We start from the raw sequence: 19,105 nt of genomic DNA, 5'->3' as shown, positions 1-19,105 counted from the left end.
GAATTTGCAACTTATGCTTACATTAATCTTGAATAACTTGCAAATTTATTTAGTATTGCAGAACAATAAAAAAGGGAACATTCGCTACGCTTCTAATACTGAAGAAAATTACAAAATTAAAATGTTTACGAAGATCGTGAAAAATAACAGCAATTGGAGGAATTTGCAACTTATGCTTACATTAATTTTGATTTACATGCAAATTTATTTAGGATTGCAGAACAATAAAAAAGGGAACATTCGCTACGCGTCTAATACTGAAGAAAATTACAAAATTAAAATGTTTACAAAGATCGTGAAAAATAACAGCGATTGGAGGAATTTGCTACTCATGCTTACATTAATCTTGAATAACTTGCAAATTTATTTAGGATTGCAGAACGATAAAAAAGGGAACATTCGCTACTCTGTATCTAAATAAAAAGAAATACTGAAGAAAACTTTAAAAATTAATACTGTAAATTAATAAAGTAATTTACAGAACTTTTTGAAATTTTGATTCACGCATTTAGTTCCGTGCTTTTTTAATCCACAATATGTAAAAAAAAAATTTTTGATAAGTTACATTATAGTATGGATTCCGGATCTACATTTATTAATATTCCGACAATGTGAAATTCCTTCCTTCCGTTTTGATACACGTCAGTGAATTGGTTAAGCTTACATAACAATCTGCTTTTTGCCAGCTTCTTCTTCATTAGTATGTATCACACAACAATACAACACCGAGGAGCTAAATGTGTGGCGGAATTCCTAAGAAATTAGGTACACATATCGTATCAATCCATCTTTCAATCCGAACGTGTTCTTTCCTCGACTCAACTGTTGCAGAATTTTTTTGTCTTTACTGCTCTCTCAAGAAACGGCAGTTTAGCAAAAGAAAAAGAAAAAATCGTGATTCGATTTTATGACAACGATTCCCTCTGTCACGGATTTGTTTAAATGCGTTATATAGAAAGTTAAGTGCTTTTCAACTTGACCTCCGAGAATTTCTAATTCATATCAAAGAACCTCTTTTTTTTAAAAGCGGACGCGAAATATCTGGGTCGAGATTATATTACTCTTATAAAACACTGTTCGGACATCTTGTACAGTCTGTTCATTTGATTTTATTTCTAAGAACTTAGCTAGCTTTTTTTTATTTTGAAGTGTGACTTGGATAAATTTAGATTTTCTGAATAAGAAGAAAAATTGAGGAATAATGACTTCTGCAAGCAAGTTTCAAGATTACTTGGTGTCATAGTTCTTATAAAACACCATTTGTTCGATTTTATACCTCAAAAACTTAACTGACTTTCTATTTTGAAATGCGGCTCTAATAAATGTAGGTTAATAAATAATTAATGAAAGTGGAGAAATGACGACTTCGATAACAAGTCTTCAATTCAGATGAATTTGGTATCATTACTCTCATAAAACACTGTCCCTGAATCTTGTATTCATCATTAATTCAATTTTGCTTCTAAAAACTGACTTAGTTTATTAATTTCTTAAACAATTTGGGTTTTCAGCTTATTAAAAAAAGTAATATTTCTGAGCACAAGTTTAAGTTTGTTTGGAATCATTACTCTTAGAAAACACTATTCATTCTATTATATCAAAACTAAACTAGCTTTTTATTTTGAAGTGCGACTACATGTGGATTTTATGAATAATTAATGAATGAAAAATTAACGACTTCTGTTAAGTTCTAAAGAAACCGACTTTAGATATATTTGGTATCATTATTTTTATGAAACACTGTTCCAACATCTTATACCTTGTGGAGCTTGAGGATTTAAATTTTAATAAAATAAATAACAGAAAACATCTTGTACTCTCAATTCATTTTATTCTCCAAATAAATAAATTCAATAACTGAACAAATAAATGCGTAACTTGTTTTCAGAATATCAAGAATAATACGGGGAAAACAATTGCATTTTTTACAGAAATCAAATGCCAAATGCATTTTTCAACCGCATGTGTGACGCTTTTGTGTTATTTATTTCATAGGATAGGAGAGGGTAATATTTTGTTGTTTTCCAAGAATCAAACTCAAATAATTTAATATTGCCTCTTAACCAATGACTATTTTTAATTATGATTACTGATTTATTTTGAACGAAGTCATTTTTGGTGATAGATTTTCAGTAAACATTAACTTCACAGTTTTGTTTGCCCTTATCACTGTAGCGTTCAGCTCTTACTTTTTTTTCTGGAATTAATTAATTTTTCTTAACATTCCCTTTACTTGACATTCACTTTCTCTTTGATAGTGACACGCCCGACTCTAACCTTGAAAACAATGTGCCCACGCGACGCCTAGTCAACTCAAATATATGCATATGCTTTATTTGGCTAAGCTTATCACTGAACCTTTTTACGCATCTAATATGCCATTTATTCATAACCTGATGAAATAGATTTCAAAATGTTTTCTTTCTAAATTATGTTAGGATGGCGTCTTAGTTTCGAGAAAACATATGAGAAATGATTTAGATAGCAAAATGTACAGTTCGTTTACTGAGGAGCCCAACTCCAACAATTTGCACAATTACATATTGTACTACTTAAATAGTGGTTTAATATCGTATTTGAGGATTCATAATTATGTTAGGGTGGCGTCTTAGTTTCGAGAAAACATATGATAAATGATTTAGATAGCGAAATGTACAGTTCGTTTACTGAGGAGCCCAGCTACAACAATTTGCACAATATTGCATATTGTACTGCTAAAATCGTGGTTTAATATCGCATTTGAGGATTCATAATAATAAAAATAATTAATATAAATTCTAAACTTATGAAAAAAATTACAGGTTTTTATTTATTTTTGGAGAAACAGTTTTTACACAACGTAACTTTCATTGTAGAATTTTATTTTTTTAGTGTGCACCTACTACGAACTAACATTCCATATTGTACGTCTAAAAAATTGAAAGCTAACTATTTAACGAGTACAAATAGATCTTTGACTAAAATCAGTATTGCTATTAATTAAATAGGTATTAGTAGGCTGAATTTGGACGCTTACGAAAATTGGGTTTAAAATATTGAATAATCCATTGCTTATTTAAACTATCTATTCTACGAGTTGTGTTTTCTATTTAAAATGTACTTTTCAGAAGTAGGGAAAAATAAACTTAATTGTTTTAAAATGCTTGTTCAAATTTCGATGTATAATTTTTTTAATGATTTTATAACTTAATTAATATTTTAATTAATTTTATAAATTATTGTTTTTATCATTGATGAACAATCTATTTTCTCATATTGCGTTTAGGACAGTTAATGTTCACCACTTTATCATCGTAACTTTGTATTTAACTCAGAATTTTTTTTCTATTAATTCTTCAAAGTTTTATAATGCACTTTTGATTTTCATTTTTATACTATCGACGAAAACCGTAAAAATCTATAGGTACCTTAAAAATCTTATTTCCGTTGTATTTATTTTAAAACTGCAAAATATTTGCACAGTTTTAATACGCACCAAATTTACTCAAATACGTTGTACTCACGAAATACCATTTATGTCAATAGTGTCTATAACCAATATTAAGCATCATTGATGCAAATAATAGTAGATATGGCAACTTTTGACGGTTCCCTATTACGAATGAGTACTCATCATCCTTTAAATTTGTTTTTTAGTACATAACTTTTTTTAAAATTTGAATTAGTATAATTGACGTCAATTATAGTTGGGCGATTTTTTTCGCTCTTAAACGAATTTGTACCATTTCTCCATTAATTTTGCTTTTTAGTACATAGTTTATTATTTCATTTCAATTAGTAACTATTACCAAAATTAATTACCATTGGCGTCAATAATATTATTAGCGTTTTTTTACATTTCTCCCTAACGAATTAGTACCATTTCTCCATTCGTTTTGATTTTCAGTACAAAGCTTTTTTTAATTTTTTATTTTATTTACCGTTGATTTTAAATTATATAGTTTTATAGTAACACGTTTTAAAAGCATAACTATAAACAAAATGAATACGTGGTTTCAGATAACATTAGAAATATTAATGTCTTGACGTAGTCCGCCAATGCTACCAGGATCACGTTGATCCTTCAGATAACCTGGCTTAACGAATAAAAAATAATTAAGTATTCAGAACGCGCAACGAGCAGCTTTTTTGATTAGAGATATAAGCTATAAAACGTCTCTAATGTTATCTTAAAAATATTTGACAAATCTGAGTCATCTGTAGTTTAGTTTAAAACAATGACTTCCGCTAAACCAATGAGAAAATTCTTTTTTTTTAAATGTCTCTGAAATAAAATGTAAGTAAAAAATCGAAAATCAGGCTTCGTAATTTGCTTACAATTGCTCTAATTTAGCTTCATACTGAATGTCGCATTTTTCGTGCCGATGGTATACCCGCAATCTGACACAAACATTATTTTACTTTATGTATAGATATGAATTTTTTTATTTAAATTGCCAGAAGTATATTTTCTTAAAAATTTAGGTGCTTTTGTGAAGTTTTTTATAATGATTTCGTCTGAAAATATTTAGAAATATTATTTCCGTCAGCTAAGATACATAAACTGTAACTTGTGGCATATGTCGTGTAAATAACTGATGTTAAAACCGATATCATTTAATCCGATTTCCTTATTGCATGCAAATTATGCTGTGATATCGTTTCCTTCACTTCATCGAACTGTTCTATTTTGAATATAACTGTTGAAACTTCTTTATTTTAAAATTTTAAGGTAAGGAAAGAGTTCTTTAAATAATGGAAATCATCTGCTTATCTTACATCCGGCTGGGACCATTATGTATGCTCTGTTGGCTAAATCCGTTACGTATTGCCATTTTCTTGTGCCTTGAAGGTTCGAATGTTAGCTTGTCTCGTGCGAGCTTGCATATTCTTTCCAATTCAGTTAAGCCTAATTTCCCGAAAAAGGAGGCTCATAGATCATTTGGATGTTTGAGATTTTAATTTTTTTAATGCATCCATAAAATAGTACGTTTTGTGTTTAGAATTATTAATACTGGTCCGATTCATTTAAAATAATCAAAGGAGTTCGAATTTCTAGTGCACTTGAAAAAGATTTTTAAAGAAAGGAATGTCTTTTTGACATAAAATTATCGAATTCATCTACTTAGCTTCTATTCTTCTGCTCTGTTAGTTGAAGCCGTTGCATATTGCCATTTTTTTTGCCTTGAAGATTCGAATGTTGGCTTGTCTCGTGCGAGCTTACATATTTTTTCCTATTTAGTTAATTTCCCGAAAAAGGAGGTTTATAGATCATCTGTAATAAAAGTTTTTTTTTTTTAAGTGCATTGATAAAATGGTTCATTTCGTGTTCGAATTCGTTCTTGTTAAAGCTGACGTGATTCACAAAATATAATGAAAGAACTTCTAATTTCAAGTGCACTTGAAACAAATTTATTATAATTTTTTAAAGAAAGAAAAGAGACTTTTTGATACCAAATTAGCGAAATCATTTGCTTAAACTTGCATCCGGTTACTCTGTTGGCTAAAGCCGTTACGTATTGTCATTTATGTGTGCTTTGATAGTTCAAATCGAATGAATTTTCAGCTATTTTTACGCAGTTTCCTTTATAAATAAATTCATTGAATAGACTAACATTAAAAAATAAGTATAATTAAACTTGATGTTACATTTAAGAATATGAACTTATTTTCATTGATCGAATTTTATAACGAATTGAGAAATTTATATAAAGCAGTTCATCTATTGAATTTTGATTTAGAATTACAAGTTTGAATTATAGTAAAATGTAAAAAAAAAAAAAAAAATTATGAAAAAAATTACCGTTCAACTAAATAATAACCAAAAATTCATTTCTTAGTTAATTTTTTTTTTTTTTTTTTTTAAAAAAAGCAGTATAACTGTATCATAACACAAGGAACAAAAAAGTGACCTTTTATGAACAGAAAGGAAAATATATAGTAGCAAATAAAAAAGTGGATGAAGCAGACATAAATATATATATATTTTAATCAAATAAATTATTCAAAAAAAAAAGTAATTTTGATATATTCAGAGTTCTCTGTTCTATGATAGTGACATCATCACTGTGTAAGTCTGGTTAATATAAAGTTTAGTGTCGTGAAAGATGTGTCAAAAAAAATTACGTTAAATTTTATAACTTTTGTTACATATCCTTCGCCCATTTACTGGTGTGAAAAATCCTATTTAATTATTTATTTATAAAGCCATAAGCTTTTTTTCATACTTACCTTGTTCTTATATTTTTTTATCATCGATTTAAGCTTCTATAATTGAAGAATTTGGGGCAATGTAATAATAAATGACACTTCTTTTAAAAATCAAATTTTTATTTATTATTTTTTCCAGATTGGTGCATTACAAATTTATGGAATTTTTCCTGACTAAGATTTCAAAACACAGAACCATCTAATTACATCTAACATCTGGTTAAAATACATACCTGCCTACTCGGAAATCTTTGTGTTCTTCAAAAACGTTATCCTAAACAATTTAATAATGTGGCTTATCACTATATTGCCTCAAGCCATTCACTTTTTGTTCCAAATAGCATTCCATTATTAAATATTTTGAAAGATGGGATTACATATTTATCGTTTGCGTCTTTCTTAGACGTCTCTATTTACATTGATATCTTATTAGTTGTTATTATTTTCATCATAATATTTGTATCGCTAAATTACCACCACTTATCGTCATTAACAGTTCCCTAAATAGCGAGGCTTTCGGGAAAATAGTTTATTTGCATTAACTCTTTCTTATAATAGCTGTGTGAGAAACTCTCGCGTGCAGCAAATGTAGCGTAGCATCCGGAGATGGGTAAGCTGTCAGAGAGGCATTCGATATCAGGTCAACCAGACAGGATTTTCCGATTGTTTTTAAAGTTACCATCAGAGTGTGTGTACACGCGAGGCTTTTTGTTCAGCGAAAGTGTTTTTTAGGTAAGCACTCGTAACGAACATTGACCGACGAACCAAAAAGTGTGTTGTGTTTTTTTTAAACTCATCCGTTATGTGCTGATGTTTTTTGATGGATGAACAATTATAATACATCGTAAACATGATTGGTATCGATCATTTGTTTAGTTAAGCGGAAATGTATTTGGAAAACATCTGTTTTATTATAATTTGTTTAAATTCTTTCTCTCAGCGTAGTTTTCATAATTTAAAGTTATGTGAATAAAAAAAATGTTTTTCTTTTTCTGATTAATTTGATATTTTTTGTATTAGACAAATAAATATACTTCACACAAAGCGGAAATATTTGGTTAAAACACGCACACACACACACACACATATATATATATATATATATATATATATATATATATATATATATATATATATATGTAAGCAAAAAACGCGGGAATAGTTTGTGGTGATAAAAATTTCTTTCTTGACATTTATTATGCATTCTCTGACAAAGTACTATGTTTTGTCAGGACTAAAAATAATAATCGTAATAACACGATATATTGTATTTAGGAGTTTAAGAGCCAGGGCCAATTTTTTATAATTCAGTTAAATCGGCATATTATGTAATGCAGTGTTTCCCAAAGTGTGGTACGCGTACCCCCAGGGGTACGGGAATAGCTTAGCGGGGGTACGCGTTCTTATGCAAAATATCTTGCAACAAATGAAAATTTCGAAAAATTTTATTTAAAAACAAAGCTATCCACGAAAATTTACGATTACGTATTTTTCTATTGCCTGAGTTAACAGTTGTCAACTGCCAGTTGAGATTTTTAACTTTTGTACATTTTTTATAGAAAAGAATACCTTCATTTTTTTTTTTATTAGGGGCACACAGAGTTACGAAAAATTTAGAAAGGATACATGAAAGTCACAAGTTTGGGAAACACTGATGTAATGGAAAGCTGCATAATCGCGTTTAGGTTTTCTGGAATTATATTAAGACAATTATTATTTTTTAACTTAATATTATCTGAAAATATATAAATAAAGTAGCCAATAGTATGTTTACTTTTTTGATGAAGTATCTGCTGTAATTTGAAAATGGATGCATTTCCTATTCCAGCTGCCTACCTCCATTGCAACTTTATCAATGAAACTTAGGTTATTAATAGTCGTTTGCTCGTGCAGCTTCGCTATTTTATATTAAAATTAAGGAAGCATTTTTAATGGATGTTTCGTTTTTACGCAGGGCTACACTTTAGCCCTGGTTTTTACGTACGTTTTTATTTCATCAGATATTTCCTCTATTAAGTACCATTCCCCACGAAATAATCAGGAGAAAAATTCATTTCTTCTTAAATTCGTATAAATAGCACGAATTTGTTTTAATTATCTTTTCAATTTCAAAAATCGTTTGCTCATTCTACATTGTAATATACTCTTATGAAATCAATTGTAACTTATATTAAAGGTGTTTCATTTTCACTGACACTATTCTTATCAACAAATATTTTTCTTTGTTAAGTACCATTACCCAGAAAATAATCAGAATTTATTCTCAGATTCCTAGAAATATTTGCCCATCTCTCTTTTCACTTTCAAAAGTCGTTTTCTCCTACTGCAGTGTTTCCCAAAGTGTGGTACGCGTACCCCCAGAGGTACGGGAACAGTTCAGCAGGGGTACGCGTTCTTATGCGAAATATCTTGCAACATATGAAAATTTCAAAATTTTTTGTTTAAAAACAAAACGAGCCATGAAAATTTACGATTACGTGTTTTTCTATTGGCTATTTTTGGCAGAATTAACAGTTAATAATTCGTGGTGTCAACAGCCAGTTGTGATTTTTAACTTTTGTGCATTTTTTTATAGTAAAAAATGCATTTATTTTTTTATTGGGGGTACACAGCGTTACTAAAAATTTAGAAAGGGTACACAAAATTCATAAGTTTGGGAAACACTGTCCTACTGCATAAAGAGAGAATAGGAGGGACATTTCTTAGAAGTAGCATTATATTTTGCTATTAATAGCATAATATAATGTACTAGTAGCATAATATAATGCTATTTCATAGAAGTAGCATTATATTTTGTTAAATTTCCTCTTGTCAATTTCAAAAATTGTTTGTTGTTTTAAAACTAAGTGAAATTTATTTCGGGTGTGTACTTCGTGTGTGCTTTCGTTCGTCTTACCTTCATCAATAAACAAATGAAAAGTACATTTCTTCTTAAATTCATAGAAATAACCTTATAGTTTGTTAAATTCCTTCTTTTTGATTCAAAAAGTCGTTTGCTCTTTCACTTAACTTATTTTTTATCTTTATCAGTTCCATTTCTTTGTTAGGTTTGCTTAGCCATGAAATAATCATTGTGGAAATAACATTATTTGCTTTGTTCCATTAATTTTCTTTATTATGTTCAATTACCCACGAAAATAATCAACAAGAGTACATTTCACATTTTATATCCCTAAAAACAACATTATAGTTGTTTCCAATTTTAAATGCAGATAAAAAAAAAAAAGGAAAACATTGCAAACGATGACATCAAGACATTAATAGAATAGATGGATGTTTTAATAACATAACTGTATGGATGTTTTAATAACATAACTGTATGGATGTTTTAATAACATAAATAATCATTTTTATTATTTATTCTAAAAATAATAAAATATTGGATACCAGTTATAATATGTAAGCGCCATGGATGTTTCAGCCCCTTGTTTTATTGATAAAAATGGTATTTCATTTATATAGTGTGGCAAATAAGTTATAATTTATAAGTTCAGCTTATAATTAAAGTTACAAAATTCGTTACAAAGCATCGAACGTGAACTTAGGGAATAAACGTGAATTTTTTTAAGCGGTTTTTACTTTTCTTTCTCGTTTAATCTTTTCTCGTTTGTTCATTCTTCAATTATTATTAATTTGAAATAAAAATGATGTGATTTTTTTTTAAATGATCAAAAAGCAAAATCTGAAATTTTTCATTTTCAGAGCTGGAAGTATTGTAAGGAAATGAAATATTTATGTTTTTGCCATATTCATATTTTTGTTTTCTATCATTTAAGTTCACCCTGTAATTTAAAGAGAAAAAGACTTCGATGTTTCTTTGCAAATGCAAGTCTTTTCTTTCAGTTCGTTGTTGTTTCATCTTTATAGATTTTAGTATTGTATCCTTTGAGGCTTATCTTTCTTATTTAAACAGAAAAAAAAACTGTTTTAGATAAAGAAGCCACCTTCTTCACTTAAATGATTTTTTATGTTGTAGTCCTGAAACTTTTACGTTGTTGTATTTACAAAGATTTATCATGTTATTTATTTATTTTTTGCTGGAATGTTGCAACCTAATATTTATAGGAAAACCCTGCATTTTTGTTTTCTTCGGACATGTTAACACTAACTTTCAAATTTTGCTGAACAATTTTTGTTTTGAAAGGAACTTTTAAAATAGTAAATAAATGAGTAATACATGTAAAGGAAACAATTAACACAATTTTTTTAATACTCACATACTTTAAATGATATTTTTTTAATTTTAAGCTTTTGCTGTTCCCTTACAATATTCCTTTTAGTAAACTATTATACAGCTATAACTTAAAGTGCCAAAATTTAGAAAAAAATCAAACAATAGCAATACAGAAAAGTCTTTAAAAAAACACTGAAGAGGCCAAACTGGAAGTGTAAAATTAATGTCCACTTCTGAACAAACCACTATATCTCCCTCATAATTTCCTGAGACTCATAATTTCCTCAGTGGCACTTTTGAGATTTTCTCCCATTTTCCTTTTTGATTAAAATTTTTTTTTTATTGTATTAATAAAAAATATTTTACGATCGTTATTTTTTGTGCCCTTTTTATTTTATTACTTAAATCCCTTTCAAAATTACACTATGTTTTACTTATTAATTACATTATCCATTTTATTTTCTTAAAAATCATTTTTTCGAAGTACCCAACATTTATAATCAAAAGAAATTTTTCAACTGCAATATTTTAGTAAAAATTGAGTTTCCTGTTGTTGTTGCTTCCTTTGTTGAATTGAATCCAATACTTCCACCTACAGTAAAAATTATTTATTTTTGATTGATTGATTTTTTTTTATTTTCCCCAAAAAGGCAAATGGTCATGAGGAATCTCAAGGATTAGCAACTATCAAAATGAAACCAGATGATCAAGGTCGATTTGGATTCAATGTCAAAGTAAGTGAATCATTGTTTTTATGTATTTCTTCTTTCAGTGTTAATATACAACACATTGCAAAACACTCGCATGTTTTGCATTGAATTTTTAATTATTTTTATTTTCCAAAATAAGCTTTCTGTCTGTATGCATACTCAATCAAACAACAACTTACCAAAGCATAATCATTTGGATATTTTCTGGAGAAATTGTTAATCAGATACATTAAAAAAGAAATATTATTTTAATGCATTGAAGAAATGTGATACTTACATAAAATTTTATTTTTCCTCAGCTAAATTCTTTCAATAATATTTTGATGTACTAATGACCTATGAGCTAAGTATGGTTTAAATTAAAATAATTAAGTGAATTATTTTTTTATTACGAATTATTTAGTTATGGTTAAATTAATTTAACCCCTAATTCTTTATAATTTTTATTTTAATATTGACTATAGCTAAGAACTGCCTCGAATCGTGCTTTGGAATAGAATTTAATTTCTATTCTCAAATTATATCAAGTTTTCTATAGATTTGTATGTGTTATAGTATCAGCAAGTAGAATTGATTTAATTTTATTTCATATTAAGTTTATTTGTAGCTTACTACTTATACACACAATTCACAAAAGCTCTATAGTTTCAGTGTTAATAGTGCCAAGCATAAATGCATTAATTTTGATAAATCTGCCATATAGTATAGAGCTTACCAGCGATTAAGTTTTAAATATAAAGAAAGACAATCAATCTATTTTACTCTGTAGTTTAAATGCCCATTTAAAACATGTTTTAGGGAAGAGCTTGAATTTTGTTAAGATTATTCCCAAAAAAAATTTCAATGAAATTTTGGTAAATTATGTATCCAAATTATTTTTTATCATACTACACTAGCAAAATAAGTTATTAATTGTGTTTTTTTACTTTTTTCTGCCTGTACCTCATTGTTTATTTAAAAAGAATTACACAACTCTTTTTCTAGTCTTATCAGGTTGAGTTATCAATTTCAGCAGCCGAAAGAAAACTTTTTCTACCTTTAACTTATTGTTATAATCAAACATAGTGACTCATAGTTTGCTTTATTGTTATTTTTTTATCTACAGGGTGGAGCAGACCAAAATCTTCCCATTTTGGTATCAAGAGTTGCACCAAATACACCTGCTGATACTTGTATTCCGAGACTAACTGAAGGTGATCAAGTACTTATGATAAATGGTCGAGATGTTGCTGGATTGACTCATGACCAGGTGACATTTCAAGTTCATGCCTGTTTTTAAATATTTATAATAGTCATAATTTTTGAATATTGTACATCAATTATCAATTGATGCATCAATTTTCCAGTCATCTGAATGTTTTAATATTATAGGCTTTATAATTGTACTCTGAAACTACACTAAATATTTCACTTTAAAAATTATGATTGCATGTTGAACCAAAATACCATGCAAAACAATCTCTTTATTGCATAATACTGTAGATGAACTTCTACAGAAATATGGTACCATTTATTAAAATTGTAACACAGCTTTGAGTATTATACATCAATTGTCAATTGATACATCAATTTTTTATCTAACATTTAAATATTTTAATCTGGTCCTTAAACCCTTATTGTAATGATGCTGCATTATATGGGACATTTTAATTGTATTCTCTGGAATTACATAAATTTTACTAAGAGTGTAGTTGAAGTTCATTTAATAGAAAATAAGATATGCTTTATGATATTCACTCTTCCCTAAGTCCTCAAAGGGTTAACCTTCTTCCACTAAATATGGTGACAAAAACCCTAAGGTACTCCAGTTATTTCTCCTCTTTAATTTATTTTCTTCTTAGTTTTGTGTCAGATTTGAAACATTGTTTGATTTTGTTACATTGGTTATGTGATAATATTTGTGCTTAGTATATATTGTCTTACCATAAACATTTTTCGCTGCTTCTGACATTTTTGCCCTTAAACCCTATATTTAATCTAAATAATCTCACACTATCAGATAATTTATTCTGTGATTTATATTTTTCCTACAACCCGTGATTAATTATTATTATTTTTTTTTTGAATTTTTGATCCTATTTTTTTTTTCTTCGTTATCAGGCTTACATTTTGATCTTTTCCTTCATTCTCTTATTATAAGTGATAAAATTCTCACAGAAGAATTTTCAATTTTCACTATTATGTGGTGCTAATTTAATTTTAAAGTTAGTCAGAAATACTAAGTTAATATTTTTTTGTAATATTAAGTTTTTAATTTTTTTAAAATTTAGGTTGTGAAACTAATACGAGCTTCTCGAGATCGTCATCCAGCTGAGTTAGTTTTAACCGTACGTCCAAATGGTAAGTTTTTTTAAAATAAACTTTAATCTTAAATGTTTAAAATTGTTTTATTTATATCTTTTTGTAAGAAAGCTAACTGTAAGTGTTTTGAACAAATTCGTTATTATTACTGAATTTTGAAATTCATCTTAAAATCTTATGCAAGGTATAGTTTAAACTGTTTGGAGATATTTGCAGTAAAATTCTAAGTGGTTGTTTTGTAACTGAAAACTAAAAGTAAAAGAGTTTCTTTAATTTTAGTACAGGGGTTATTATATTGTAAAGTTTTTGTACTCTATTTTTTTTGGATGTCTTTTATTTGAACATATGCGTAAGCTGATAAAGTTATGATACAATACTACAATGTTGATTATTTTATAATGTAACATGATCAAGTTTTATGCTGTTTAAATTGTATGATTTCAAAATCAAAAATGTCTGTTTTTTGTTAATTTTTCGTAAAGTTCTATTTAGTCTATAATATTTTGTCAATATTTCAAATAAACAAAAATTTGTATGGAATTAGTTGTGAAAATTTATATTTTAGAGAATAGTGATCTTTTTTGTAACTAATGTGCTCTCAAAACAACGCTATCAGCATCTATTCAATAAACCGCAAAATTGCAAATATTAATCTGCAAAACCTTCATCAAAATCCAAATTTGTTTTGCCTGTGGTCCAGTGAAGGCAAAACCAAATCTAGTATTATAAGCAAATTTGGTTCAATATCATTGAAAATATCTAAAGCTAAATTTTCATCTGCTAATATCAGGTTTTTGTTGGAAATATTTATAAAAAAATTCCTTTGATTTAAACTGTATTTAAAGTTTATACTACACATAAAAATCATATGTTTGAAATCAATTTGAGTGTCAAAAAAATATTTGTTTTAGATATTTGTTTGTTTGTAAAAAAATATTTGTTAAGATTTTTCCATTTTTCAAAAGAGTTTTCATCTTAAAAAGAATTTTACACAAAATCAATCTGCAATACTCACTCTAGGTGTCTGGTTATTACTACCTTGGTTATATCTGTTAAAAATATTTTTAATTGAACTCTAGATTCATAAATCTTTTATATTTAACTATTTTATGTATTCAGCTAGCTGCCCAATTAAATATTAATGTATTTCATAGTGCTAGAAATAAAGTATATGATTACTATGTAATATTTTATAAGTTATATATCAAATGTACCCCCTTCGTCAAACTCCCTGCCTGAATTTGTCCTTGGCTATATCTGACGTATCTTATTACAGTATTAGAAATATAGCTGAATATAATTCTGTTGTATTTAAGTAAAGATTAAAGATTTATTTGGAATAAATGGTTTGAATAGAGTAAATTGCTATGTGATAAGAAAAAAGGAAAAATTTGCTTGTATACTTTTCAAAAAGAAAAAGAAAATTAAATTTCTTCTATTTTTTTCTGCTCTTAGCTTTGTAGTTGTGATGTCTTTTAGTCCTAATTTTGATTTGTTTAATAAAATTTTTCTTTTTAAGTCTATGCTGGAGAGGATGTGGAAGAGCCAGATTTTCAATATATACCTGATGCTGACCATGTGTCCTCTAAAGTTCCACGTTCGGATGTGCTTGCTGAATCCATGCTACTTCTTAGTGATGGTTTAGAAAGTGGTGCAGCTATAGCTAGATTTGATGTGAGTGGAACAACCTAGACTTTATTTATTTATTTTTTAAAAAGAAGTGCATAATAGTATAAATATCTTGTAACTTTCTTAATTGTTACAAATTTGAAGGAAAAAAAAAAGGGTTACAATACTTTTATTTCAAGACAAGAATTCCTCATAAAAAGTGTTTTATTTTTCATGTAAAACTTGAGGTCACTTTAAGTTATATTATGAACCTCAATGGAACCACTAATTTGAAAGATCATAATTTTATTTATGAATATTTTTTTTATTATATCATTACTAAGTATCCTATAATATTACTAGCTTTTTCTTCATTTCTAAATAACTTGATTTCTAACAATTTTTTAGAAATTTATTTCTTTTCTCTTTGAATGAAGTATAATTTAAAATTCGCTATGAGATGTGCGTTTTAATGTTAACAACTCTATTTTAAATTAATAGTTATTGATAATTCTACTGTTAATTTAGCAAATTTCATTATTTTAACCAGAGCATTCATTCTTATTTTTAAGGAACTTTAGCCATAACATTCACCCAGTTGCACATCTATTTCTGTTATGTGTTCTGCAATGCGCATAAAAAACTAAAGAAATCAGTTTTAATTTAATTTACGAATTTTGCAGAAGATTTCCTGACTTATCGCATTTATTTTTCCTAGTTTGGATGAAAGCTATATTTATTTTGTTTTAATCATTCATTTCTTTATTTATAGCAATTGTACAGGAAAAAACCAGGCATGTCTATGAATATTGCTAAACTACCTGAAAACCTCAACAAAAATCGATATAAAGACATATCACCTTGTAAGTAAAACCCATGCATTGTTGAGATCTTATCCATAATGCTATCATGAAGTATCATGTTATAACTTTTCTTTGCACTATCTATTTTATAGATGACAGCACCAGAGTGATTTTGCATGGAGGATCTAATGGGGATTATATAAATGCCAGCCATGTAAATGTGAGTAATTCAAATGCATTGTAAAAAATACAGCCTATTGAAATTATACTGGTTCCAATAAAATTTTTATTTATTTTTGTGTAGATGGAGATTCCCACATCAGGTATTGTAAACAGATATATTGCTTGCCAAGGTCCACTTCCAAATACAACCATGAATTTTTGGCTGGTATGTGAAAAATTTTGGAGTGTTATTTAATATTTTGGATATAGTACAGAATGTATAACTGCTTTGTGGAACTAAAATTTACATTTATAAAACTGCATGCATAACTTACAAATTTATTTTTTAAATGATTTTTTAAAGCAGAATAATAGATTAAGGGCAAATATGATTTTTGACCTATAAAAACATGTACGTAAACACGATGTTAATAAAACATGTATGTAAAATTTGGATGTGGTGCAGAATATATAACTGCCTTGTAAAACTAAAATTTACATTGATAAAACCACATTCGTAACTTTCAAATTTATTATTTAAATGATTTTTTAGTGCAGAATAATTGATGAAGATAAAATATGATTTTTAACCTCTAAAAAAATGTACGGTTTCAAAAATCCTATGTAGAACAAAAAAGTTCTTGGATGAGCTTTGAATTTATTTTTTTTTAAAATCCGCTTGATCTGAATACTCTTTCTTGTTTAAATTTTATTAAGTAAAAATTATGCTTATATTTTGCTTAAAAAATCCATCAAATGTTATGTTTATTTCACTTTGTGCGGAAATTGTATGTTATATTTTAAGTGTACCTAAAATTTACAAAAAAAAAAAAAAAAAAAAAATAGAATTTTGATTGTATTAAAATATTGCTGTTCTAAAAAATGCATATAAAAGTTTTGTTTTAAACTTTAATTAGCTTTATTCACTATGTATTGACATTTTTATTTAACTTATGTAATTTAATGCAATTTAATTATTTAATATGATTATTTAATGCAATTATGAAGAAATCTATAGTCTAATATATTTATTTAGATGGTATGGGAACAGCAATCTACTTTAGTTGTAATGGTCACTACATTAATGGAAAGAGGAAGATCGAAATGTCATAAATACTGGCCAAATCTGTACGATACATTAGAGCTTGGTCCCCTCCGTGTCACATGCATAAGAGAGCAGGAAAAGTCATCATTTGTCTTTCGAGAATTTACTTTGATTAATAATGACGTAAGTAACTTTTTAACTTTGAAAGTTTTTTAATATATGATTTAAAATGATACTATTTGTGCTGTTTGTCATTATGTTTTTTCATTATTTTAAATATTTTTTAATGGTCCAAAAATTATTTAATTGATAAAAAAGACTCGCTGAAGACGCTGCATTAAACAGTTCATCATCCCTATTTTCTGTAGCTCCCAAAATTTGTTCAAGATTTTGTAATATGTCATTACAAAATCTTGGAACAATTTTTTGAAGGCTATAGAAATTGCAGATGAAACTCCATTTAAAACACTGACATGATACAGCACTAGTACTTGTAGTTGTTTTAAATTAACAGGGTGCATAGCATTTTTGAAAAGTGCTTAAAGGTGCTAATTTTTGATTTTTGTTTTTGAAAAATGCTTAATTTTCTTTTTTTTCAAAATGAGATTTTTCCTTCACTGTATTGATTTTTGCTTTGAATTATGCAAAAAGATGCAGTTCACATTGTTCTATTCAATGTTTTCACAATTAATTCAACCCCAATCTATGCCGGCGTATTGTCAGTCTGTAGGGTATAAAAACGTCATTCGTTATACATGATTCAATATTTCATGTACAATTGTCAAAAACAATGCCAAAAGTTTTTTTTTTTTTTTTTTTGACATGACAGTTAAGGCCATCAATAGTCAAAAACTTTCCAACCCTGCCTAATTATGATATTTTTTAAAGTGCTTAAAAATATTTTTTGAGTGCTTGAAAAGTGCTTAAAAGGTGCTAATTTTTTGTTGCTACTCACCCTGATTAAGTTTCTTCGTTACTGTATTCACTTACATTTTTGATTTTAGAATTGATTTTTCATTATTTTTTGACTATCCTAAAACTATTTAATTGAAAAAAAGACAGAATATCACTTGCTGAAAGTCTGCACTTGATAAATTTTTCATTACTGTTGTATGTGATGTTGATATTTGGCAAGGAATTGTATAGAAATATTTTGTCATTAGTGCTGTTTTTATCATCTTTACCAATTTATTTATTTTCTTTCTCAAATAAGTCATATATTTATCTATATTGTTTTAGAAAAAAGAAGAGAGGCATATAACTCATATGCAGTACACAGCCTGGCCTGATCATGGTGTTCCAGACGAACCATCAGACTTTCTAGAATTTGTATATCAGGTCAGACAAAACAGGATAGGAATGGTTGATTCAGCAATTGTCCATTGCAGGTTAGAATGCTTGATATTGACATTAAAGTTTTATTGGTGTCCCTTTTTATCTGAAATTACAATTCATAAACCATAATGGCTCAGTGGTTAAGGGTGTGAAGTGCTGTTAGGAAAGAATTGGTATCCCAATCTCTGGTAATGGCTTGATAAAGCCTGCTCAGCTACCAGTTTGCTTGGGAAGTAAAGGCAGTTGATATGCAAGGATGATCAAATTTTCATCATCATGCCATTGGTCACAAAATTGTGAGAAATTTTAAACTTCATGGCCCCTCACAACAACATAAACTTTGTGACCCTAGGCTGTTGTGGGAATGCATGTTTATGATTAAAATGGAATAAAAAATGAAATTTTCATAATTGTTCCTCAGTATAATAAATGTTGTTAAAATGATTCTTGCCACAACATTACATAGAAATGATTTGATCATACATGAAAGACTTTCTACTCATTTGATGGAAGTTTAAAATATTTTTGTCTACATTTTCAATTTAATTTTTGTTTCAATACCATTTGAGAAAATCACCTTCAGAGAGCGCAGAAGTTGGCAACTGGGCTATGGGAAGTTTTTGCTCATAGCTTAGCTCAGTATTTTTTTTTAAGTTTGATTTTTTTTTTACTGTATAGCTTGATGTATCTTTGAAATAAATAAAGTTAATATTTTAAACAAGACTTTCAAATGTTGCATATGCCATTTTTAAAAAGCTTTCTGTGAAATAAGGATTTC

At 27.8% G+C, this 19,105-nt stretch overlaps 1 protein-coding gene across 4 annotated transcripts in view; it reads left to right on the top strand.

Moving 5' to 3' along the window:
- The window catches only part of Ptpmeg (protein tyrosine phosphatase Meg), a 90,145-nt gene that overhangs the window by 66,084 nt on the left and 4,956 nt on the right, over window positions 1-19,105 (top strand). For all 4 annotated transcript variants that reach the window (XM_087157677.1, XM_087157679.1, XM_087157678.1 and 1 more), the window contains 9 exons: window positions 11,014-11,097; window positions 12,179-12,322; window positions 13,344-13,413; window positions 14,894-15,048; window positions 15,755-15,845; window positions 15,938-16,005; window positions 16,090-16,173; window positions 16,984-17,175; window positions 18,232-18,380. In XM_087157677.1, coding sequence (XP_087013803.1) covers window positions 11,014-11,097; window positions 12,179-12,322; window positions 13,344-13,413; window positions 14,894-15,048; window positions 15,755-15,845; window positions 15,938-16,005; window positions 16,090-16,173; window positions 16,984-17,175; window positions 18,232-18,380 — 1,037 coding nt within the window. The remainder of the gene's footprint in view (window positions 1-11,013; window positions 11,098-12,178; window positions 12,323-13,343; window positions 13,414-14,893; window positions 15,049-15,754; window positions 15,846-15,937; window positions 16,006-16,089; window positions 16,174-16,983; window positions 17,176-18,231; window positions 18,381-19,105) is intronic.

Source organism: Parasteatoda tepidariorum, chromosome 2, assembly GCF_982258835.1.
Source record: "Parasteatoda tepidariorum strain Cologne lab strain chromosome 2, Ptep-v5.0, whole genome shotgun sequence".
Taxonomy (NCBI): domain Eukaryota; kingdom Metazoa; phylum Arthropoda; class Arachnida; order Araneae; family Theridiidae; genus Parasteatoda; species Parasteatoda tepidariorum.
The sequence above is the reverse complement of the archived record's forward strand: the minus strand, read 5'-3'. Positions and strand labels throughout refer to the sequence as shown.